Source organism: Dipodomys spectabilis, unplaced genomic scaffold (genome assembly GCF_019054845.1).
Source record: "Dipodomys spectabilis isolate Male_0828 unplaced genomic scaffold, ASM1905484v1 ptg000090l, whole genome shotgun sequence".
Lineage (NCBI taxonomy): Eukaryota > Metazoa > Chordata > Mammalia > Rodentia > Heteromyidae > Dipodomys > Dipodomys spectabilis.
The window spans coordinates 339,983-365,716 of record NW_024870767.1 but is presented as its reverse complement, the minus strand read 5'-3'; the positions used below and the strand labels follow the sequence as shown (position 1 = coordinate 365,716).

General features: G+C 41.4%; 2 protein-coding genes across 2 annotated transcripts in view; both read left to right on the top strand.

Annotated features, from left to right (window-relative positions):
* The first annotated feature begins 3,122 nt into the window (after positions 1–3,122).
* Positions 3,123–4,481, top strand: LOC122111993 (collagen alpha-1(I) chain-like). Its single transcript, XM_042684804.1, has one exon. The coding sequence runs from the start codon at positions 3,123–3,125 to the stop codon at positions 4,479–4,481; it is 1,359 nt and encodes a 452-aa protein (XP_042540738.1).
* Positions 4,482–4,532: 51 nt separating this feature from the next.
* The window catches only part of Hspa4l (heat shock protein family A (Hsp70) member 4 like), a 43,383-nt gene continuing 22,181 nt past the window's right edge, over positions 4,533–25,734 (top strand). The window contains exons 1-10 of the mRNA XM_042684808.1: positions 4,533–4,790; positions 9,360–9,417; positions 11,699–11,839; positions 15,520–15,642; positions 17,226–17,325; positions 17,645–17,778; positions 21,480–21,724; positions 22,085–22,161; positions 24,079–24,230; positions 25,082–25,188. Coding sequence (XP_042540742.1) covers positions 4,684–4,790; positions 9,360–9,417; positions 11,699–11,839; positions 15,520–15,642; positions 17,226–17,325; positions 17,645–17,778; positions 21,480–21,724; positions 22,085–22,161; positions 24,079–24,230; positions 25,082–25,188 — 1,244 coding nt within the window. The 5' untranslated portion in view covers positions 4,533–4,683. The remainder of the gene's footprint in view (positions 4,791–9,359; positions 9,418–11,698; positions 11,840–15,519; positions 15,643–17,225; positions 17,326–17,644; positions 17,779–21,479; positions 21,725–22,084; positions 22,162–24,078; positions 24,231–25,081; positions 25,189–25,734) is intronic.

Here is a 25,734-nt window from a genome sequence, read left to right as displayed (position 1 = left end):
GCTAGCCAAGAGCTGGAGTGGCAGTTCTTAACAGATAACTGTAGAGGGAGCTTTGGTTGTTTTCATACCATCCTTTGTGTGGTGCTAGATCATCCAACTAGAAATGATTATGGGAAATATGACTTCTCCAAAGAGAAATCCTGGATAGCAACTGAAGGTAACATTTATGCAGTAGGAGGATTTGATGGCAATTTCTAAACACAGCAGAAGTCTAAAGATTTGAGCCCCTATACAAAGATTTTCTAGTTTTAACAAATTCAAGATCCTCTCAAAGCAGTAATTGTGTTTAATAGGTACATTTGTGACTAAAGTGGCTATAGATGTTGCCACAGCAAAACAATACTTCTGTATAATATTAAACTTGTCTTTTTTGTGTGTGTTTAGAAGGGAATTCAAAAATGAAGGTTTTGGGCTGGGAAGGTGGCTCAGTGGTAGAATGCTTGCCTTGCATGCATGAGGTCCTGGGTTCGGTTCCTCAGCACCAAATAAGCAGAAAAAACTGGAAGTGACGCTGTGGCTCAAGTGGTAGAGTACAGTCTTGAGCTGAAGAGCTGAGGGATAGTGCCCAGGCCCAGAGTTCAGGCCCCATGACTGACCACCCCCTAAAAAAGGTGTTGCGTTTTTGTTGTTGTTGTTGTTTTCTTTGAAAGGTGATATTTGATTTGAACACATCAAGAAGTTCCTTCTCCTCAATATTTGTTTTGCCAGTTTACACATTTGTTGACTTGTCCCTCAGTGTTTATTATTAGGCAAGAGGGAAAAAAAAGTAGCTTTTTTCAGTTGTGGGGCCTAAACTCTGGGCCTGGGCGCTGTCCCTCAGCTCTTCAGCTCAAGGCTAGCAACCTACCACTTAAGCCACAGCGCCACTTCCAACTTTTTCTGCTTATGTAGTGCTGAAGCATCGAACCCAGGGCCTCATGCATGCAAGGCAAGCACTCTACCACTGAACCACCTTCCCACATATTTTGATGTCTTGAGAGTAGGACATTTTATAGCAGTAACGGTGAAATATTTTATCTTGTGTATAATCCCCTTCTTAAATAAAAAAAAAATTCAAAATGGGAGCCTTTGATTGAAAAAAGTCATTTTAAATTGTAATGGGTTTTTAAATGCACCTTTTTTTTTTTTTTCTGCTCCAGGCACTGATTTTGGGTTTTGGGTTTTTTTGTTTTTTTTTTTTTGTTTGTTAATGGGAGAGAAGAGTGTCACTGACTTTCCTGCTGGGCTGGCTTCAAACAGCGAGATCCTCAGATCCCAGCTTCCTGAATAGCTAGGACTTAGTCACTGGTGCTCAGCTATGGATGCAGTTTTTATCAGAACTGCTTTTGTTCAGTTTTAATATAACTGTGGATAAATACTTTTGGAATAGCTAGGTGTCTTTAAGTGTGTAATGCTACCCACCTAATGTACAGGGCCCAAATCAGCATGCCCTTAAGCTTGTCACAGATGCAAAACTTAAAGGTAATTTGCAGAAAATCCTTGCAACATGGGATGTTAATACCCAAAAGATGTTTCTGTGCTCATTCATTACTAAAAATTTGAGGATATTTTTCCCCAGTAACGATGAGTTTAAGGTATTTACGGAAAATATTCACCTGGCATATCTTACATCTGAAATAAGGGATGGTGTATTTTTTTTTCTCCAATGAAAAATGAAACACACAACCTAATGAGCCAATTAGGATGAAATAACTACTCAGGAGCTCAAGTGTTAGGAAAAAACAAAATATTTCTTCAGATGTTCCACTAGTCCTTTGCTACCTTACATATTTCTTTCAAAAAGAACCAACAAGCAATTTAAAGTGTCAAAATTTATGAATTAGAAAACAGGAAAGACTGAAAATTAATGAGCTAGGTGTTTGATAGAAAAAAATCAGTAAAAATATAGAAGGGAATAAAAGAGCAGATGAACAAAAAAAAGATATAAGGAAAATTAAGCATCAAAAGCTGATTCTTTCAGCAAACTAGTAATGATAAAAACCAAAAGTAGAAGAAAAATACATAATATTAAGAATGAAAAAGATGTGTAGGTACATAATTGATTTTTAGCTTATAATCAACTATGTACCAACAAGTTTGAAGATTTACGTAAAGCTTTAAGTTTTTTTTTTTTGTTTTGTTTGTCATGGAGCCTGAACTGTGGGCCTGGGCGCTGTCCCTCAGCTCTTCAGCTCAAGGCTAGCACTCTGCTTGAACCACAGTGAGTGCCACTTCTTTCTGACTTTGTCTGCTTATGTGGTGCTGAGGAATCGAACCCAGGGCCTCATGCATGCAATTCAAGCACTCTACCACTGAGCCACATTCCCAGCCTCAAGCTTTAAGTTTTTAATAAAAATATAATCACTATCCAAAATAGCACCAATCATGAAACAAGTACAATACTAAATTTGATCAGTGATCATAAGTCTACTCATAAGGTTCAGCCCAAGATAGCTTATAAGCATATCAAAACTGCCAAAGACAAGAAACCTCTTCAACTTCTTCCATACTACTAGTGTAATTTGGTCTCAGAAGGCAAAGTTAAGGTAGAAAAATGAAAGACCCACTCTCATTTGTGAATATAGATGCAAATATCCTATGTGAAATCACCAGCCAAATCTACACATCGCGAATCCATGTCACTACAAAAAGCCTGTTATTGTTTTGGTCAGTCCTAGGCACTGAAATCAGGGTCTGGGCACTGTCCGTGAGCTCTTTTGCTCAAGGCTAGTGCTCTACCACTTTGAACCACAGCCCCACTTGCAGTTTTTTGTTGGTTGATTGGAGATAATTAGAGTCACAGGGACTTTCCTGCTGGGGCTGGCTTTAAACCAGGATCCTCAGATCTGTTTCCTGAATAGTTAGGAGTATGGATGTGAGCCACCAGCGCCTGGCCTACCTGTTAGAGTTTTTACTACTAGGTACTCTCTCGCCCTCCTGTTATTTGTAAAGAATGTGGTAACCCCTGTTCCTACCATCAACTTTTTGGTATTTTTATTTTGTAGGTAGTGGGTCTTCAACTCTGGGCCTGACGCTGTCCCCGAGCTCTTCAGCTCAAGGCGAGTGCTCTACCACTGGAGCCACTTCCAGTGGTCAGTGGAGATGAACGGGATCCTCCCCTCTCGGCCCCCCGAGTAGCTAGCATGACACCCTGCTTATATTTTCTTGGCAAAGTCATTCTTCCACCACCAGTGGAAGCAGAGCCTCCAGCGCTCCCGGTGGAGCCCCAGCGCGGATGGCGGCGGCCCGCGGCCCCGGGACGGTGGCTGGTGAGGCAACTGAGCCGTGGAAGCCGGGGACCCCCGGGGTTCTGCGGGACACAGCGGCAGCCAATCCGGCGCCGCCCGCGAGGCCCCCCAGCCCGCGCTCCTCCGAGAGCCCCGAGCCCCGCCACCCGTGGATCCCGGCGCCCGCGGAGCTGCCGCGAAGATGGATTTGCCATTCGTCCCGACCACACTGGTGGGCGCCATCGCCACGCTGGCCGCGGCCGCCCTCGTGCTGCTCCTCGTGAAATGCCTGAGCTCCGCCAGGCGGCGCCCTGCGCCCGGGGCTCCCGCCGCGCCCGGCGCCGGCCCGGCCGCTGTCACCGCGGCCGCCCACCGCGGGACGGCCCCGCCGGGCGCGGGAGGCGCGGGAGGCGCGCGGGGACCGGCGGCGGGCCAGGCGCAGGCGGAACAGGAAGGCCGGGCGTGGTGAGTGTGAGGTGCCCGGGTCACCGCGGGGAGGGCGAGGCTGCACCCCGCCCGGGCCAGGCTCAGCAGGCGCGGGGCCCGCCGGGCACACCGGGCGACCACCGCACACACCCGGCCACGCCGGGCGACCACCGCACACACCCGGCCACGCCGGGCGACCACCGCACAGACCCGGCCACACCCCTCCCCTCACAGACCCGGGCACACCCGTCACCGCACAGACCCGGCCACACCCGTCACCGCACAGACCCGGCCACACCCCTCCCCTCACAGACCCGGCCACACCCGTCACCGCACAGAGCCCGGCGCGGCGGCGGCAGGACGCGCCATCCGCGGAGCGCGCCGCGCCGCACGGGCCCCGTGGGGCGGCGAGGCCGGCGGGTGTGCGCGGACTGCGGGCGGCTCGCGGTGGCCGAGAGGCGGCGCCGGGTGGCCAGCGCGAAGGCTCGGGGCGGGCGCCGGCCGCGCCCGGACGCGGGGCCGCGCGGTGACAGGCGCGTCTCTGGTTGCCGAGCGACCGAGGAGCCGGCCGCAGACGCGCCCCGCAGCGCGCGCCGGGCCGCGGGCCTCCCAGCCCCGCCGCCTCGCCGCCCGCCTCCTCCCCGCGCGCTCGGCCCCGCCTTGCCTTCCCCTCCGGCCGTCCGCACCGGCAGCGCGGGCTCCGCTCTCCGGGTCTTTCTCGCGCCCGCGGCCGCCCCGGCGGCCGTTGCCCGGGCGCAGGCGGCCGCGGCCGAGGTCGCGGCCCCGCTGCCGAGGCCGAGCGCCGCTCGCGCGCCCCCGCGGCCGAGCGCGCAGGCGCAGACCCCGTAACCGCCGGTTGGAGGCGGCCGAACCGCAGTGGCGAGGCGGGGGCGTCGGGACGCGGCCGCGGCGCTGGGTGCGCGGCCTCGACCTCCGCAGTGGCGCGGCGCCCGGCCCCGGATTTCGGAGTCGCCACGCGCGTCCTCTCCCCTGTGCTTCTCGTAGGAGTCGCGGCCCCCGCGGCCCCGCGCCGAGGCGCCTGGGCGGCGGGATGTCCGTGGTGGGCATCGACCTCGGCTTCCTCAACTGCTACATCGCCGTGGCGCGGAGCGGCGGCATCGAGACCATCGCCAACGAGTACAGCGACAGGTGCACCCCGTAAGTGCGGCGCGAGGGGCCTGCGTGCCCGCCGCTCGCTCCCGCCTGCCGCGGCCCCGGCTGCGGGCGCGGGCGCGGGCGCGGGCGGGCGGCCTGGCCTCGGCCCCGTGCCCGCGGCGCCCTCCGCCGTGCTCCCGCTGCTCGGACCGCGGCCCCGGGGCAGGAGCAGGCCTGGAAACGGAATGGCGGGCGCCCCGAAAGCGCCCCCCGCGCTGCCGTGCGGAGGGGTCGGGGTCGGGGACTTCACGAGAGGGCTGGGCCGGGGACGCCGGGCTGGCGAGGCTCGACCCCGAGACGAGGTCGCTGCAGCCCGGGTGGCGTCCTTCCAGAACAGGACCAGGAAATTCCACTCCGCAACCAAAGGCTAGTCGCCAGACGTTTTTGTTGTTGTTGTCGGCCCCTGGTCTTGAACTCCGGGCCTGCCGCTGTCCCTCATCTCTTCAGCTCTACCGCTGAGCCACAGCGCCACTTCCCGTCTTCTGGTGGTTCATTGGAGGTCAGAGTCTCACGGACTTTCCTGCGCAGGCTGGCTCTGAACCGTGATCCTCAGATCTCAGCCTCCTGAGTAGCCAGATGACAGTGAGCCCCCGGCGCCGGCTTGTCATACTTCTTGACTTGAGGGATTCAGCCTAGAAACAAAAAGGGGTAGAGCTCAGCTGAACATTCTCTAGCATTTTAAAGTTTTATTTCTAGAGCATCAGAAATCAGAACCAGAAGAAAGATAATGAATTTCCGGGCTCAGAAACCTTCTCAGTAGAGAGTTAATGAAACTAACTTAATTTTTTGTGTGTGCCTGTCCTGGGGCTATGGCAAACAATACTGCAGTGAACTTGGTTGTGCTGATGGCTTTAGTGTGGCCCGGTTTGTGGTCCATTGGATAATGCCAAGAAGTGGGATTGCTGGGTCATAGGGAAGGTCTACATTTAGTTTTTTGAGGAATCTCAATACTGTTTTCCAGAGTGGTTGAACAGGTTTAGATTCCCACCAACAGAATGGTAGTGTTACCAGTTTGACACATCCCTGCCAGCATCTGTTACTGTTAGTGCTCTTGATAATGGCCATTCTAACTCAATGTTGTTTTGGTTTGCATTTCTTTTATGGCCAGAGATGTCGAATATCTCTCACATGTCTATTGGTCATTCTTTCTTCTTCTGAGAAGTCTTTCTTTAGCCCAGTTATTAATTGGTTTGTTGTTTCCTTGAGGATTTGTTTTTTTGGGAGTTTCATTTTTTTGAGCACTAAGTATATTTTAATAAAGATCTTCTCCTGTTCTATGGCCTTTCTATTTGTCTTGCTAGATATGTCCTTTGTTGTGTAGAAACTCATGGATGCACTCCTATTTATCCAATCTTAATATAGTACACATCTCAAACATAGATAAGCACCCATCCTAGATAAGTACGAATCATGTCTGTGTACATAAATAGTACACATCTCAAACTTGTACATAGATAAGTTATTATGTGTAGTTACTATTTTTTTGTCTTTTCTGTGGTACTGTAGTTTTAATTCGGGTCTTCATACCTGCCTCCACAGATATGTCCTATTATTGTCTTTGAAAAACAAAAATTTGGTGAACATGATGGCCTTTTTCTTTTAAATCAGATATGTTGAGGTAACTGGAAGGGCAGTCAATAGAACTTGAGTGTAGCCAAAGCTAAGACTAATTTTGAAAAAGTCTTTTAATACAAATGCAACAAAACACATCATAAATGTACTCATCACCTTTATCTTGTGGGTGAGAAATTCTGCATAGTTCCAAGAAGCCAAGGAATGGTAAATACAAGTGGTATATCTTGAGTGCTAAACATCTGATATACCACTGATAGTCTTTTAAATATATAGTCATTAGAGTAGAAATTAATGGCCATTACTATGTTCCAATAAAACTTAAAAAGAAAACCTGCTACAATGAGTTCCAGGAAGTTATAATTAAAAAGAATGTTAAAATTGTTATATATCAGTATATTTGTGTTTGTGTTGAATAAATTTTTATGACCACTTTAAAAAATTATCTAATGTAACAATATAATAATTAAATAATGTTAGTACTCTACCTGATCAGGTGTTTTGTTTTGTTTTGAGACAAGGTCTCACTATGTAGCCCAGGCTGACCCCAAACTCCCTGGCTTAGGTTAGCCTTAAGCTCATAATCCTGCTCAACACCCAAAGTTATGGGATTATAGGCATACACCACCATGCCCAGCATGTGATCAGCTTTTAAAATACTAGATCTCTATTTAAATGTCTGTATGGTATCTATTAATGGCTTCTAATGAACAGACGCCAGGAATACTCCTAAAATGCTACAGTATATACCTCTCCATTCTTCTAACCAAGAACTAGTGCAAATGTTAGAAGTGTCAAAGTTGAAAAATACTGCTTTCTGGATATCTTAGCAACCATTGTTGAAACTAGATGCCCAGCAGTTGAAAATTTGCACTTGATTTAAACCTATTGGTTGTTATCTCACTATTATTAACCAACATTATGTTGTTGATATTGTTTAGGAGTGTTGGGGTTTGAACTAAGGGTCCTGCAACTCTGCTTGCTTGTTCAGCTGGCATTCTACTACTTGAGCCACACCCCCATCTCTGCTTTTTTTTTTTTCTTCTGGTTCTGTTAGAGATGGAGTCTCTTGAATTTTTCTGCCCCAGCTCATTTTGAACCATTGGCTCAGGCGCCCCATCCCCCCGACCCCCCACCCTCCCACAGTAGTTAGAATTTCTGGCATGAGCCACTGGCACTAGACTAAGCTGTGTTTATTAGCATCAACTCTATGATAGCAGAAAAATAAAAAATACTGTGATCTTATAACTGACAAGGGAAAAGTAAAAGTAAAAATAGGGTTATTTTTAAAATGTGTATAATAAAATTGAGAGGTTTTTGAATTCTTGGTGGTAAGGAGCAAAGAAAGGAGCAAACAGCCAGGCATGGGGAATATAATCCTAGCTACTCTGGAGGTGGAGGTGGAGGTAGGAGGATCATAGTCCAAGGCTGACCTGGGCAAAAGAACAAAGCAGCCAGGCGTAGGTGGCTCACGCCTGTAATCCTAGCTACTCAGGAGGCTAAGATCTGAGAATCACAGTTCAAAGCCAGCCCGGGCAGAAAAGTATGTGAGATTCTGATCTCCAATAAACCACTAGAAAACTGGAAGTGATGCTGTGGCTCAAGAGGTAGAATGCTCGCCTTAAGCTGAAGAGCTGAGGGACAGCGCCCAGGCCGAGTTCAAGTTCTATGACCAACAACAACAACAAAAAAGAACAAAGCAGACTAAACATATGCACACACCCATGCTCAAAACATGATACTGATGGCTGGAGGATTCAAATAGCACTATGTTGGTAATCTAGCCAGGGTCCTTCAGCTGTGTCACATGTCAGAGATCCAAAGAGGGGCTTGGCTTGCCATGTGTAAAATGGGCCAAGCACATAGGAAGCCACATTTGTGACAGACTACTCTGTTGAGAACTAATCCAGTCACAGGATACCTACTTTATTCCTCTGAAATAGGTGTTAATCCCATGCAAGGGTGGTGCTTCATGATCTAAACATATTCTACTATGCCCCCACATTAATGCTGTTACAGTGAGTACCAAATTTTGAACACATGAACCTTTGGGAGACTAACTATATCCAAACCACAAGTATACCTTTGAACTAGGAATGTCTCTTTCAGCCAGACATATATATGTATATATATTTGGAAGGTCCGAGACACACACACACACACACACACACACACACACACATTTAGAGAGTGGGGGAGAAAGAGATAATATTTTTACCACCTATCAAGTCTGAAGTCAGGTTTCCTCTGGCTTTTCCTAAACCCTATTGTCTATAAGTGATGATTATCAGTCCTATAGACTATAGGTTCTCTAAGAACAGGAATTGTGGCATCTAGCTAGCTAGCTATCTAGCTATACACACAGACACACACAGACACATATACAGTTGCTTGACTGATAGTTTCTATACTTAACTAAAATCACAGAAACATGAAATGCAAAGAATTTACCTATATTCAATCTCCCAATTCTCACATAACCTTGTATTATCATATCTTCTATACAAAAAGCTGAAGCACATAATGATTATGTGATTTCTACAAGGTTTTTTAGCTATTAAGTGGCAGAGGTATGCTGTAAATTTAAGCAGCCCTTCCTCATTAAATATGGATAATTTTTAAAACAGGTCACAGAGCAATTGAATTTGAAAGTCTATTTTTGTAATTAATGTTAAGAACATTTTAAAGAATTCAACATTCTGACTTGCATTCTGTTACTTAGAAAAGTTTAAAAATACATTTTTATTTATTTAGTTTTGTCAGTTGTGGGTATGAACTCAGGTCACTGTCCCCGAGCCTTTTTGTGCTCAAGGCTAGCACTTACTTCAGCCACAGTGCCACTTCTAAAACACATAAATTTTTAATTTAAATTAGTTAAAAATTATTATTCTAATTGATTCTAATCATTTCATCTTAATCCTTTAAAATTTATTTTTGTATAAAGAGTAACAAGCATACAATAAAATGATATCATTTAAATTTTTAAAATCTCTTACGTAGGGCCTGTATATCTTTGGGATCAAGAACTCGAGCCATTGGAAATGCAGCTAAGAGCCAGGTAATTGTTATGTGGATATTTTGCCTTAGGAATTAATCATGTAACTAAGTTATAACATTATATAATTGAGATTGCAAATACCTTCATATTTGACTAGATTTAATTTGTTTATATTTTATTAGAGATACTGTGTTTGGAGTTGTAAAATATTCTTTGAATTTTATTTTTATGGTCATTCGTTTCCTATTAGTGAAAATGATAGAAAAGGAACACACTTTTAATAATCTGAGGTGGTCATCTCGAGGGTGACAAATACTCATATGGTCACTTTGTGTGAGAAATAATCCTTTTTTTATTTTTGGTCGGTCCGTGGGTCTTGAACTTTGGGCCTGGGCGCTGTCCCTCAGCTCTTCAGCTCAAGGCTAGAGCTCTACCACTTGAGCCCCAGCACCAGTTCTGGCTTTTTCTGTTTATGTGGTGCTGAGGAATCAAACCCAGGGCCTCATGCATGCTAGGCAAGCACTCTACCACTGAGCCACCTTCCCAGCCCCGTGTATGAGTAATACTCTTTTTTTTTGGTTGGTTGTGGGGCTTGAACTCTGGGCCTGGGTGCTGTCCCTGAGCTCTTCAGCTCAAGGCTAGCACTCTGCCACTTGGGCTACAGCACCATTCTGATTTTCTAGTGGTTTATTGGAGATAAGAGTTTCACGGACTTTTCTTCCTGGGCTGGCTAGAACCGTGATTCTCAGATCTCAGCCACCTGAGTAGCTAGGATTACAGGCATGAGCCACTGGCACCGGGCTCCCTGGATGAGTAATACTCTTTAAAGCTACATTTTAGTAATTAGTAAGCAATGTCTTTGCTACTAATTAAGTATATTTTAATATTTTTGTACTATAGCTTGATTTTTTTTGTACTTTATTTCCTTGAACTAAAAGCCCTTACCATTATTTTTTAAATTTTATATAAGCTACATCTATTTTTTTCATTCTCTTAAAATACTTTTCTTTATTAGGTTTTTTTCTTACTTTATAGAAATAACTGACTCTCCAGAAATTTTTGCTTATGATTTTTAGTAAGTCTGTCTTTTATAATTCTCCTATATATTTACGTTTTCTCCCTTTGTATTGGACATAAATGCTGAATTTGTGCTAAAATTACTCCCTTAAATTTGTATCTCACTTTGACTTACCTTCTAAGTATACCATAGATTATCAGAGTTTTAAAGAAAGCAGTCTATAGAATAATTTCTCCTAAGTACAAATTAATCAAGCTTCTCTATAGTTTTCATCTTATAATTGAAGATCAAGATTTATAGGTCACTAAGATACTGGATCTTGAGGGAGTGGTAGTTGGGGAGGTGGGGAAGGAAGGGATGGTAGGGAAAAAACAAAGGAGGAAGCAACAATACTTGATAGGAAATGTATTCATTACCTTTCTCATGTAACAGTAACCCCTCTGTACAGCATTTTTTCAGTAAAAAACTTATTTACAAAAAGATACTGGATCTCAGTAGTAGTCTGTAGTTTAAATTGCATAGTAATTGGATAAAATATTACTGTATAAAAATACAGGTCATTTATATATTATAGTACATGGAATGAATTTTAATTTACTAGCTTAAGAGTAATTCTCAATAATGAGATCATCATACAATATCATTAAACTTACATATTCTGAAGAAAATAAAAACTGTGTATATATGCACACAAACATATATGTAAGTTTTTTTGGTGCTAGTACTGGGACTTGAACTCAGGGACTCACACTCTTGCTTGTTTTTTTTCATTCGAAGTCGAGCTATAGCACAACTTCCAACTTTTTGGTGGTTAACTGGAGATGAGTCTCATGGACTTTTCTGCCCAGGCTGACTAAAAGTTGCAATCCTCATATCTCAGCCTGCTGAGAAGCTAGGATTACAGGCATGACCCACTAGCATCTGGCTAAAACTAGATAATAGTTTAAAAAGATAGTTTTAAATAAAAAGACAGGAAAGTAAAAAATCAAGGCTACTCACCCACTAGAATAAATATATTCAATAAATAAAGGTGACTTGTAAAATTTCATATTAATATTTGAAAAGTTTTAAGCCTTTATTCTACTTTGAAGAGAGAAATTCTTAGAAGAGAATTTGAGACAATACTTAAGATACATACATTCTCATTGCCTCATAACTTTACTCTTGGCTAGAACTCAGAAAAATGCTGTGTAATTGTAAACTTGGATGTATAGGATAAAGGGATTTGGTGGATTTAACTATTAGGATAGTATTTTATTTTGCATTTATTATATAATTGGTAATTCAAAGTTTTACCCAATGCAAGTGTTTTACTGCCAACAGATAGTCACAAATGTAAGAAATACAATACATGGCTTCAAAAAGCTTCATGGGCGAGCATTCGATGATCCCATTGTGCAAACTGAAAGAATCAGGCTTCCCTATGAACTGCAGAAGATGCCTAATGGAAGTGCAGGAGTTAAGGTAATTTTTATTTCCCTAGGGTACAACTACAAGGTCACACTAAAGAAGAAACAAAAAAATGAGTTTTGTTAGTTGTAAATTACAGTTTAACATTTGTTCCTTGGAATATAGTACGAACACACCCAAGAGCCAATTTTTGAAATCATTTTTAGTGAATGCTAAAAAAATCAAATTTAGATAATTTTAAAATCCAAATAGTACTTTGATTGTCAAGGAAGAAAGTATTATTATTTGGAGAACTCTTAAGAGGTGATGGGGCTGGGAAGGTGGCTCAGTGGTAGAGTGCTTGCCTTGCACGCCTGAGACCCTGGGTTCAATTCCCCAGCACCACATAAGCAAAAAGAAAAAAGCCAGAAGTGGCACTGTGGCTTAAGTGGTAGAGTGCTAGCCTTGAAGAGCTGAGGGACAGCGCTCAGGCCCAGAGTTCAGACCCCACGACGGGACCCAAAAAAATTAAAAAAAAAAAAAAAAGAGGTGAAAACTTTTAGGAGCTAGAGGTTAGAAGCCTATGTGGTTTGGAAAAATAGACCCCAACAATATAACTACTATGAGTTGTTAAGGGTGTGAAAATGTCATACTGTGTCCTTCCAAGTCTTTTTTTTTTTTTTTTTTTTTAAACTGGGGTTGAAATTCAAGGTGTTGAGCTTGCCTACAGGTACTCTGCTACTTAAGCCATACCTCTTTTTTTTTCTTTCACAAAGGGTCTCATGTGTTTCCTTGTACCAGGATCATATTTATTCCTCCTCTGTAGTTGGTATTACTAGCATGTGAATTATCAGTGTGCAATACTAACTATACCCATTTTGATAGTTGAAATGAGGTCTTGATCTCCAGGCAAAAAAAGGGCAAAATCCCGATGCTCTTGAGCTCTGACTTCTGAGTAGATAAGAGGCATGGACCACCAGGCCTAGCAGTCATAGTTTTCCTCCTACATTTTATCCATTTATTTTTTGTACACTTTTTGAAAATTTTCGTCTAAATTTTAAACAAAGGAATACTGTTCTGTTGTGTCTCTGTCACACTAAGACCATGGTATATGTTTTATTTCTGTCTACTTCCTTGGCTTTTTGCTTGCTTTTGTGTTTTGTTTTGTTTTTTGGTTGTGGGGCTTGAATTCAGGGGCTGGATGCTGTCCCCGAGCTCTTTTTGTTCAAGGCCAGCATTCTATCACTTTGAGTCAAAGCTCCACTTCTGGTTTTTGAGTGTCTTCAAACCACGATCTTCAGATCTCAGCCTCCTGAGTAGCTAGGATTACAGGCATGAGCCACCGGCACCTGGCTACTTTCTTGTTTAAAAGGCGATAATTTGACTAGCGTTTGATTTGAAAACAAGTGGAAATCAATGTTAGGTCTGACTTAAATCCCTATCTATCCATATTTATACACATAAATACATTATGCTCCAAAAATCTAAACTTTAAAAGTTTGTTTTATGGAATAAAATTACTCTACTCTGGAAGTCCAGAGATAAAATAAAATTTAAGTTTTTAATTGTTGCATTTAATATAGTTATATTAAATGAGTTCCAAGATAGCACTTCTGTAAAGAAATTACTTTAGGCAGGTACCAATGGCGCACACCTGTAATCTGAGGCTGAGATCATAGTTCAAAGCCATCTCTGGCAGTAAAGTCCATAAAACTCTTACCTCTAGTTAACCACCCCCAAAAGCTGGAATTGGAACTGTGGCTCAAATTATTAGAACATTAACCTTGAGCACAAGAGCTTAGGAACAATGCCCAGGCCCTGAGTTCAAGCCCCAGGACTAGCACCAAAAAAAAAAATTATTTGATACAAGTTTAGGAATTTTTACTTTTTGTGATTCTCATAAACATTTGATTACTTGAATAAAGTATGAGTTCCTCACCTATTTGATTTTATGTGCCAAAATGCAGTCTAATCATTAAAATGTAAGTCATTAAGGTAATTTTCAAATTTCCATATTCCAATACTACTACTACTACTTATTATTATTATTATTATTATTATTATTACTACTATTATTATTTTGCCAATCCTGGGGCTTGAACTTAGGGCCTGGGTTCTTGAGCACTCTACCACTTGAGCCACAGTGCCACTTCTGGCTTTTTCTGTTTATGTGGTACTGAAGAATCGAACCCAGGGCTTCATGCATACTACGTAAGCAAGCACTCTACCTCTAAGCCACATTCCCAGCCCTAACTCCATATTAATACACATTTAATTGTCTTTTTTTTTTGGTCAGTAGTGGGGCCTGAACTCTTGGCCTGGGCGCTGTCCCTCAGCTCATTAGCTCAAGGCTAGCGCTCTACCACTTGAGCCACAGCGCCACTTCCGGCTTTTTCTGCTTATGTGGTGTTGAGGAATCAAACCCAGGGCTTCATACATACAAGGCAAGAGCTCTACCACTGAGCCACCTTCCCAGCCCTAATTGCCTATTTTTATTAAGGAATTTTTTCTGATGTCTTTATTTCCTTTTCTTAAAACTAAAGTAGGGGCTGTGAAGGTGACTCAGTGGTAGAGTGCTTACCTTGCATGCATGAGGCCTTGAGTTCGATTCCTTAACAACACATAAGCAGAAAAAAAACTAAAGCTTTTTTTTTGGGGGGTCCAGTCGTGGGACCTGAACACTGGGCCTGGGTGCTGTCCCTCAGCTCTTCAGCTCAAGGCTAGTGCTCTACCACTTGAGCCACAGCACCACTTCTGGCTTTTTTCTTTTTCTTTTTCTTTCTTTTTTTTTTTTTTTTTTTTTGCTTATGTTGTGCTGAGGAATCCAACCCAGGGCCTCAAGCATGCAAGGCAAGCGCTCTACCACTGAGCCACCTTCCCAGCCCACTAACTAAAGTTTTTAATGTTAACTCTCAACTAAAGCTTTTAATGTTAACTCTCAAGAGAAATTATTTGATCTTTTTCTCCTTCATTGTTTATCACACTTGCAAAAGCAATGAAAAAAATTCCTTTTGTGGGAGGTGGAGTCGGAAGAGGTTAGAGAGGGGCTGGGAAGGTGGCTCAGTGGTAGAGCACTTGCCTTGCATGCATGAGGCCCCGGGTTCAATTCGGCACCACATAAGCAGAAAAAGCTGGAAGTGGTGCTGTGGCTCAAGTGTTAGAGCACTAGCCTTGAGCTGAAGAGCTGAGGGACAGTGCCCAGGCCCAGAGTTCAGGCACCATGACTGGCAAAAAAAAAAAAAAAAAGAGGTTAGAGACACTTGAAGATAATTTACTTGGTCAGACATTGGAACCTTCTTTTTTCTTTTTTCTTTTTTTTTTTTGTTTTTTTTTGTCAGTTGTGGGGCTTGAACTCTGCGCCTGGGTGCTTTCCCTGAGCTCTTCAGCTCAAGTCAAGTGCTCTACTGCTTGAGCCACAGCACCACTTCTGGTTTTCTAGTGTTTTTTATTGTAGATAAGAGTCTTATGGAGTTTCCTGCCCCGGGCTGGCTTTGAACCGTGATCCTTAGATCTCAGCCTCCTGAGGAGCTAGGATTATAGACGTGAGCCACCGGCGCCCAGCTAACACTATAACCTTCTAAATAAGAGTTTCAGTCACTGTTTTCAAGGAGGTAATGATTATGAAATGACAATCTTTCTTCAGTAAAACTCCCTTTATTTTGTCTTTTTCACTAACAAATAGCTCATGTATAGTGTGGATGCTGACTAAATATTTGTTGGATAAAAAATGACAGTATCACAACTTTTTGTTCTAGGTGCGGTACTTAGAAGAAGAGAGACCTTTTGCAATTGAGCAAGTTACTGGAATGCTGTTGGCTAAGCTTAAAGAGACTTCAGAAAATGCTTTGAAGAAACCAGTGGCTGACTGTGTAATTTCAGTAAGTTTTATTACTTTAGTAAATCATATTTTCCGCTAACGTTGTATAGAAAGGTTTTTCTTCCCTGTATACTTTGGTTCCTATTCTAGCAAATAACCTGAATTCTTTTTAACTTTACCTTTTTTAAAGAAATTACTTTAGGCAGGTACCAGTGGTTGCCTCCAATTGACCCAGCTTGGACCTATGCAAGATCTACATTGTGAATAGTTCCAAACACATGAACCTTTGGGGACAAACAATAGCCAAACCATACCAACCAGACTACAGAGGAAGAGTTTAGATTAGCAAAAGTTTGACTATCTTGTCATATTATTGATTGCTTTAGTGCTCTTTCTTTGGGTTAAATCTTTATGATAAAGAAATTGTGGGGGGGGAAGATAGGAGGGCAGGGATGGTAAGGGGAAACAAAGGAGGAGGCAACAATGCTTGATAAGAAATGTACTCGTTACCTTGCTCATGTAATTATAACCTCTCTGTATGGTAAATTCACAAAAAAAAACTTATTAATAATAAAAATAAAAAGAACTTGTAAAATAATGGGTCTGGGAAAGTGGCTCAGTGGTAGAGTGCTTGCCTTGCATGCTTGAGGCCCTGCGTTTGATTCCTCAGCATCACATAAGCAGATAAAGCTGGAGGTGATGTGGTGTCTCAAGTGGTAGAGCACTAGCCTTGAGCTGAAGAGTTGAGGGACAGTGCCCAGGCCAGAGTCCAAGCCCCGTGATGACCAAAAAAAAAAAAAAAAATTGTAAAATAAAAAAAGCACTAGTATTTTTTTATGTAGTGAACATCTAGTGCTCAGTCTCTCATGCCTGTAATCCCAGCTACTCAGATCTGAGGATTGTGGTTTAAATCCAGCTGGGGCAGGAAAGTCGATGAGACTTTTGCCAATTAACCACCAGAAAACTGGAAGTGGTGCTGTGGTTCCAAGTGATAGAGGGCTAGCCTTGAGCAAAAGATCTCAGGGACAGCACTACCCATGCCCTAAGTTCAAGCCCCATGACTCACCAAAAACAAAACAAAAGAAAACAAAAAACCTCTTTTGCTACAACTTACATGAGTTTTAGTGCAATTATTGTACGTTTTTTAATTGAAAAATATTTACGTAAAATCTTTTACATACAAGTGGGTACAAGTGGCTCACACTGATAATGCAAAGTACTTAGAAGGCTGAAAGCAAGAGGATCAAGGTTCAAGAACGAACCAGGCAAACACTGAAGGCCCCTTCTCAACCAATAGCTGCATGTGGTGGGATTTGCCTGTTATCCTATGTACAGGAGAGGTTGAGATGGAAAAGATTGTGGCTCCAGGCCAACCCAGGCAGAACAATTGATGAGATTCTATCTCAACAGAAAACGGTGCTGTGTGAGGGCTTGTGCTTGTCCTTCTAGCAATGATGAGAAGTGAAAAATAAGAGAAAGGCAGAGGTGTCATAGTCAGGAAGTGTAACTATATAAAAAAAAACGCAAAATAAAATGGGGGGGTTGGCGCTATAGCTCAGAGGTATAGTACTTTGTCTCACAAATACAAGGCCTTGAATTCAAACCTTAATACTGCCAAACTAATTATTATGTTTTAAATATCAGATTCCTAGCTTTTTCACTGATGCTGAGAGAAGATCTGTGATGGCTGCAGCCCAGGTTGCAGGCTTAAATTGTTTAAGACTGATGAATGAAACCACTGCAGGTAATCAGTCTATAATTTAAAACTTTTTTTCTAATTTCACAGCATCTCTTTTGATGTCTTTCTATGTACTGCTTCTTATAAGCTTGTTGCTTACAAAGCTTACATTTATACCTGAATTTGAATAATTGTTACTTTATAGAGTTATACATGAGTGGGGGAAAATTAAAACTAAATTATGAAGTTAATTTATTTTGAATCTAATAGTGTAGATTTATAGATTATTGTACTGTGTATTAAAGTACAGTATCAAAGTGACTTTTCTCTTGTTTTCCAAGTAATTGCTACACTAGAATTAACCTAATTCTTTGTTCCTACACAGTTGCACTAGCATATGGAATTTATAAACAGGATCTTCCCCCATTAGATGAGAAACCAAGAAATGTAGTATTTATTGATATGGGACATTCTGCCTATCAGGTTTCGGTTTGTGCTTTTAACAAAGGAAAACTTAAAGTAAGTAAATACATGATTTACTATATTTAACTTTAGTGATTAAGAGCACAGACTCTATAGAGAACCTTAGTAGCTGGGCTTATATTCTTCCTCTGCCCTTTAAAAATTGTGAGCATACCTTAGTTTCCTTGTCTGAGGACATCATCAGCAATTTTACGGGTGCTGTCCCTGCGCTCTTCAGCTCAAGGCGAGTGCTCTACCGCGTAAGCCACAGTGCCACTTCTGGTTTTCTAGTGGTTTATTGGAGATAAGAGTCTCATGGACTTTCCTGCCCGGGCTGGCTTTGAACCACGATCCTCAGATCTCAGCCTCCTGAGTAGCTAGGATTACAGGCGTGAGCCACTGGCGCCTGGCTTTGCTAGGTTTTTATTACTATTTATTGCTCTAGGCATTTAAGCCAGCTGTCAGGGAATATACATTATCCATAAATATAAACTACTCATACTTAATAGGAAACATTTTCTAAAATATTGCATGTTTTTTAGAAACTTTTCTATTTAGGACACTCATTATAATTTCTGTATATGTAGCATTAAATCAGTGGGCTAATGATCTTATCAATACTTGGTTTTATTTTCATTTCAGAATTACACTCTATTATATATGTGAATATACTTAAAGTGCTTTGATTTTACCTAAAAGAGTCTATTGTCTTATAGTTATAGTACTATAACATCTTTATAATAAGAAAATTAAATGCTTAAATAAGGATACAGGTTGACCTATTGTAACAATGAGATGTACAAAACACTATGTTGAAAAAGAACTTTACAACTTCGGCGGGGGTAAAGGGGCAGTTGTGGAGGAGGGAGGGAAGGGATATAGGGGGAAAACAAAAGATGAGGCAACAATGCTCAATAGGAAATGTACTCATTCCCTTGCTCATGTAACTGTAACCCCTCTGTACAGTAATTTTACAATAAAAACGTACAAAAAATTAAGGTGATGTTATTCCAACTTAATATAAGACAGTTTAGGGTATAAATTGGTTTATTGCTTGGTCTTTATCATTTTTATTAGCTTATATTAGATATGAAAGACGATTTCATTTTTATATTTTCCACACAAATTTAGTGTTTTCCAATCTCACCCTTTCTATCACTCTCCTATGCCCTGCTGCCCCAAAACCATTTCGGCAGTTTTCATTGTTCTATTTTAATAGTTGCAGATAATCTCTTTGGACAATATTCAACCTCCTTCATCCTCTTTCTTAAATTTTAACTATATTTAAAAAGAACATTGTTTTCCTTTGTAGTAGAAAATCTTAAGAGATCAATCATTTGTACTTTTTATATCATAAGAGCCTTTTAAAAGTTTAATAGATGTCTGTGGCCTTTCTTCAGAGAATAATACTCACTTGTACTAATCACCTACTAAGATCATTTTGCATGTAATTTTGGGTAATTACATTTTATAAAGTCTATGCAAAGGTTCTTTATGGTAGTCTGTTGTTAAGATATATTTAGATTGTACTTCCATCATATTGTGATTCTTCATCTCTCTCTCTCTCTCTCTCTCTCTCTCTCTCTCTCTCTCTCTCTCTCTCTCACACACACACACACATTTTTTTTTCCGGTCCTGGGACTTGAACTCAGGACCTGGGTGCCATCCATGAGCCTCTCTATGCTCAAGGCTGGAATTCTACCACTTGAGTCACAGCACTACTTCTTGTCTTTTTTCTGGGTAGTTTATTGGAAATAAGAGTCTCACTGACTTTCTTTTTTTTTTTTTTGGGTCCAGTCGTGGGGCCTGAACTCTGGGCCTGGGCACTGTCCCTCAGCTCTTCAGCTCAAGGCTAGCGCTCTACCACTTGAGCCACAGCGCCACTTCCAGCTTTTTTCTTTTTGCTTATGTGGTGCTGAGGAATCGAACCCAGGGCCTCAAGCATGTAAGGCAAGCGCTCTACCACTGAGCCATCTTCCCAGCCCCTCACTGACTTTCTTGCTCTTGCTTTCTTTCTCTGGCTTTGAACCATGATCCTCAGATCTCAGCATCCTGAGTAGCTAAGATTACAGGTATGAGCCACTGGTGCCCGGCTCACAAACATCCTAATGAAGAAATTTTTTAAGAATTAGACGAGCAGTGGAACTCACTCTTTAGTAGTGAATTTTAGTAATCATTTTACACTAGGGAGAGAGACTAAAAGTCTTGGTCCTAGAGTGCTCAAGTTCTGTAACTTGTTTACCTATGTTCACACTATAGTCTGGGAGCCTTATTGCTAAACAAATTTATTAAATTCTGTTTAAATTTTACTCTTTGCATATTTTGTTTTATTTGTTTTTATAAATGTCTGCTGGGATTTTAAAAATAATAGTAGACCAAAAGTCTAAATCCTGACTTAAATCTTTAGACCCTTTTTTTTTCAGTTTTTGGTCTTTATATATTTAGAACTGTTTCTTCTGCTGCTTTTAATTTATTATTATTATTATAAAGGTGATATACACAGTTTACATAAATCTGGTAAGGAATACATTTCTTTTTGTTGTTGTTGTTGTTCTTGGGACCTGAACTCTGGGCCTGGGCACTGTCCTTCAGCTCTTCAGCTCAAGCTGAAGCAGGCTCTACCACTTGAGCCACATTGCCACTTCCAGCTTTTTCTGCTTAGTGGTGCTGAGGAATCGAACCCAGGGCCTCATGCATGCAAGGCAAGCACTCTACCACTGACCCACCTTTCCAGCCCAGAGTTAATTTCTGTTTGGTCAGTGTCGCCCCTTTCCAGTTTTTTTTTGGTCAGTTCTGGGGCTTGAACTCTGGGCTTGAGCGCTGTCCCTGCGCTCTTCAGCTCAAGGCAAGGCGAGCACTCTTCCACTTGAGCTACAATGCCACTTCCGGTTTTCTGGTGGTTTATTGGAGATAAGAGTTTCATGGACTTTCCTGCCCCAGCTGGCTTTGAACCTCGATTCTCAGATCTCAGCCTCCTAAGTAGCTAGGATTACAGGCGTGAGCCACCATTGCCCAGTCCTTTCCAGTTTTTCCCTCCATCTCCACCCACAAGTGGTATAGTTCATTTTCAACAAAGTGTCTAGTAGTATATTTATTCACCCTTTGCCCTTCAATTTCTGTGTCCTGCCTTACCCTCCCAATTCAGATAAACAAACAAGACAAAAAGAAAACAAAAACAACAACAAAGAAAAAACCTATTGTTTCCATTTCCTGGGGTTCATTTTGATAAATATTTCTTCTGCTTTCTTAAACTTGATTTCTGCTTCAGTGCTAGTGTAGAATCACTAGTGAGTTGAGGAAGTTCTTGTTTGTTGTAATTCAATTGTTTTAGAACATTTAGAGTAGGACAATTTATAAACTAGATATAAAGAAGAATTTAATTCCAAATTTGTCACAGATTTGAGATTTGGAAAAGTCCCTCAGCTTTGTTTTAACTTTTAACCTTTTGTATTAGAAGTTTTTGTTTTTTGGTGTTTTGGGGGTTGGGGAGATAAGAAGAAAAATAAGTTCTTAAACTATAGTTGGGCTGGGAAGGTGGCTCAGTTGGTAGAGTGCTTGCCTAGCATGTATGAAGGCCTGGGTTTGATTCCTCAGTACCACATACACAGGAAAAGCTGGAAGTGGCTCTGTGGCTCAAGTGCTAGCCTTGAGGAAAACGAAGCTCAGGGTCAGTGCCCAGGCCCTGAGTTCAAACCCCAGGACTGGCAAAAAAACAAAAAAAGTTCTTAAAGTATAGTTGTGTTCTTTCCATTAAACAGGTATTGGCTACTACCTTTGACCCATATTTGGGTGGCAGGAACTTTGATGAGGCTTTAGTAGACTACTTCTGTGACGAGTTCAAGACCAAATATAAGATAAGTGTGAAAGAAAACTCTCGAGCCTTGTTGCGTTTATATCAGGAGTGTGAAAAACTGAAGAAGCTAATGAGTGCAAATGCATCAGATCTTCCTTTGAACATTGAGTGTTTCATGAATGACCTTGATGTTTCTAGTAAGATGAACAGGTGAATATATATATACATATATATATTGTTATTTTTTGTCGGTCATGGGGCTAGCTTTTCTGCTCTAGGCTAGTGTTTTACCACTTTGAGCCATGGCTCCATGTCTGGTTTTTGGTGCCTAATTGTAGATAAGAGTCTTTTCTGCCTGGGCTGGCTTAGAACCATGCTCCCCAGATTTCAGCCACCTGAAGCTATATATATTTAAGTGTGAGCCACTAGAACCCAGCCCATATTTATTTTTAGTCTGAAAACTGTGTGCTGACTTTATTGCTCACATCATATTTGTTTTTTTTTACTTGTTATTTTTGAAGTAGAAGAACTCTTTTTATCTCAAAATGACAAAATTTTATTTTCTCACAGGGCTCAATTTGAACAATTATGTGCTTCCCTCTTTGCTAGGGTTGAACCACCATTAAAAGCAGTAATGGAACAAGCTAGTAAGTGGAAATTATTGTTATATAGAAAGTATATCATGTGATAAAAGCAATTAAAACTTCATTTTCTTTAAAAGATTCCCATTTCTCATTAAAAAATTTATTACTATTATAAAGCTGACATACAGAAAGATTACATTTACATATATTTGGTAAAAAGTACATTTCTTTTGGGACAGTGTCATTCTTCCCTCATCATCTCTCATTTTATTTTATTAATTTATTAATTTATTTATTTATTGTTGGTCATGGGGCTTGAACTCTGGCTCAAGGCAAGTGTTCTACCGCTTAAGCCACAGTGCCGCTTCCGGTTTTCTGGTGGTTAATTGGAGATAAGAGTCTCAAAGCCTGGTCTGGCTTTGAACTGTGATCCTCAGATCTCAGCCTCCTGAATAGCTAAGATTACAGGCGCAAGCCACCGGCGCCCGGCATCTCTCATTTTAAAAGGAGATTATACCTCAGAAGCCAGGCAATGTGAGGAGTTATCACTTGAGCTATATCCTACTGAGCCATGCCTCCAGTCTTGTTTTTCACTCATTACTTTAGGTAGGATCTTGCCTCCCATCCAGGTATGCACCTGAGCCACTAAGATCGCAGGCATAGCCCACCACCTTCAGCTTTCTTTCATGGGAATAAATTCCTGCAGACTTTTCGTGAATGAGCTGGCCTGGTACCATGGTCCTGTCAACCACACAGCTTGAGATGACAGGCACATGCCACTGTGCCCAGCTGTGGGTAGAGCGGCTGCCTGTGTTGGATTCATCACTCCCATTTTCATTTTCCCAAGTAGTTAGGATTAAAGGCATAAGCCACCTGTACCCAGCAATATACAACCCCTCCTCCCCCAGATGGGATTACAGGTGTATTCCACCCTTACCTGGCTTATTGACTGACTGGAGTTTACTTAGATTTTTTCCTGGGCTGGCCTTGAACTGGGATTCTCTCAGCATTCATCTCCCAAGTAGCTAGGATTACAGTGGTATACCAGCATGGCCCCTTGATAAGTCACTCTTTTTTTTTTGAGGGGGAGGGAAAGGTTATTGCTATTTGGATTCAAACTCTGTGCCTTGTACTTGCCAGGCTGCACGCTGTCACTTCAGCCCATACTCCAAGCCCTTTTCACTTTCATTATTATTTGAATAGGGTCTTTCATAGACTGCGTAACAATACTTTCTTGAGTAGCTTTTATTTTATTCTTTAAGTAGTTGTGTGAAGGAGTTGGGAAGTAGTTTATAGGCATCAGCCTCCACATCCAGCTCTGTAAATCATTTTTCTTTCTTTTTTTTTTTTTTTTGGTCAGTCCTGGGGCTTGAACTCTGGGCTTTGGCGCTGTCCCTGTGCTCTTCAGCTCAAGGCGAGTGCTCTACGGAGTAAGCCACAATGCCACTTCCAGTTTTCTAGTGATTTATTGGAGATAAGAGTCTCACGGACTTTCCTGCCCGGGCTGGCTTTGAACCGAGATCCTCAGATCTCAGTCTCCTGAGTAGCTAGGATTACAGGCGTGAGCCACTGGCGCCCCGCTTATAAATCATTTTTCATTCATAAAGTAGGACAGATACTACAAAGCAAACTTTGTAATAATTTTTTCTTGTTTATTTGTTTATATCATAAGCTAATGCCCTGGGATGTTTATATGTAAGCATGGTTTTAAAATGAAATTGAGGTAGAAAATTGGCATGATTGCTTTTTTTGAAAAATTTTCGTGGTACTTTGAACTCAGGATCTTATACTTTATTAAAGATTTTTAGTATTTTACTAAAAATACCTTCAATATAGATTTGTGGGGTGAAATCAGAACATTGAAGAACTCCTTTAAGACTCAGAATATCTCTGCTGTCATTTTTCAAATAATACTTTCCAAAGCCCAATTATTTTAAAGACTATCTTGTTTTTCTTTTTAAAAACCATTTGACTTTCCAGACTTACAATGTGAAGACATAAGTAGTATAGAAATTGTAGGAGGAGCAACACGAATTCCTGCAGTGAAGGAACAAATCACTAAATTTTTTCTTAAAGACATAAGTACCACCTTAAATGCTGATGAAGCTGTTGCAAGAGGATGTGCTTTACAGGTATCATTTTCTTTTAATGTGTATTTTGCTAGAAATGGATGATAGCTCTGAAAGGGACTTTTAATGTTATCTGAACTACTTGTCAGTAGAACAAAGTAAATTATTCCTAATAAGTCTTATTTCTTGTTATGTATGTGTATAAACTTAAATAGGATAATATGTCTACATACTGAGAGAACATTTATTTTTATGAATTCTTGGGATTATGTCTATATAGAATTCCTTTTGTAAACTTACATTTTTATATTATTTTTGTAAGGTCACATAAGAATTACCTTGCTCTTTTTAAAACTTTTACTAATCATTACCAAAATGCAATAGCATTTTGTTTATTTATTTATTTTTATTTCATCTTTTCTTGCCATTTACTGGGGCTTGAACGGGGTGCTGTCTCTCTTAGCTTTTATACTCAGGGCTGGTGCTTTACCATTTCAGCTGTAGCTCCAATTCCAGGTTTTTTTGCTGCTTAATTGGAAATGAGAGTCTCATGAACTTTCCTGTTCTGGCTACCTTCAAACTATAATCCTCAGATCTCATCCTCCTGAGTTGCTAGGATTACAGATATGAGCCACCAAGGCCTAGCTTTATTTTTTGTGTTTTTGGAGGTACTGAGTTCTGAGTTCAGGGCCTCACACTTGCTAAGCAAGTGATCTCCTAGTGATCCAGGATCTTGCTGGATCACGCTCTTCTAGCTTTGCTTTATATGTCGCTGGAGGCACAGTATGAGTCATCTTGCCAAACAAAAAGTATTTTAAATGTAACAGTTTTATTGTAAGAACTTTCCTAGGCAACTAAGTCAGTTTACTTATAGTTTGTATTTGTTGATTTAAATATGATATGTTTATTTTCAGTGTGCCATTCTCTCACCAGCATTTAAGGTGCGTGAATTTTCAATAACAGACCTTGTTCCCTATTCAATCACACTAAGGTGGAAGACATCTTTCGAAGATGGAACTGGGTAAGTTGTATTTAAAGTCTTGGAAAGAACTTATAAATTTTAACCAATTAAACCTACTTGTCTAAATTATAAGAATTCTTCTTGAAATTCTGTTAAATTGATATAAAAATAATATATCTTAAAAACCACGATAGGCATATTTGTTCATATTTTTTATGAAAATAAAACATCTCGTTTTCTCCTTTCTTTACCTTTTCTCTTTTTATGTGTGTGTGAGTGTGTTCCAGTACTAGGACTTGAACTCAGGCCCTCACACTGTCACTCAGGTTTTTTTTTGCTCACAGCTGGCACCTCAGCTCTTGAACCACACTTCCACTTCTAGCATTTTGCTGGTTAATCAGAGATGAGTTTCTCAAATTTATCTGTCCTGGCTGGCTCCAAACTTCAGTCCTCATTTCAACTTCCAGAGTAGCTGGGATAGTAGACATGAGCCAAGAGCACCCAGCTTATGCCTCTCCAATGAAAACCACAATAAAAAAAAACCCACAAATTTTAAAAGACCTTTATTTGGCCATGCCTAGACTCCTTTAGCCCATTTTACAAAGG

Coding starts and splice junctions, on each gene's coding strand:
- LOC122111993 (XM_042684804.1), top strand. CDS start 3,123: ATGACACCCTGCTTATATTTTCTTGGCAAAGTCATTCTTCCACCACCA.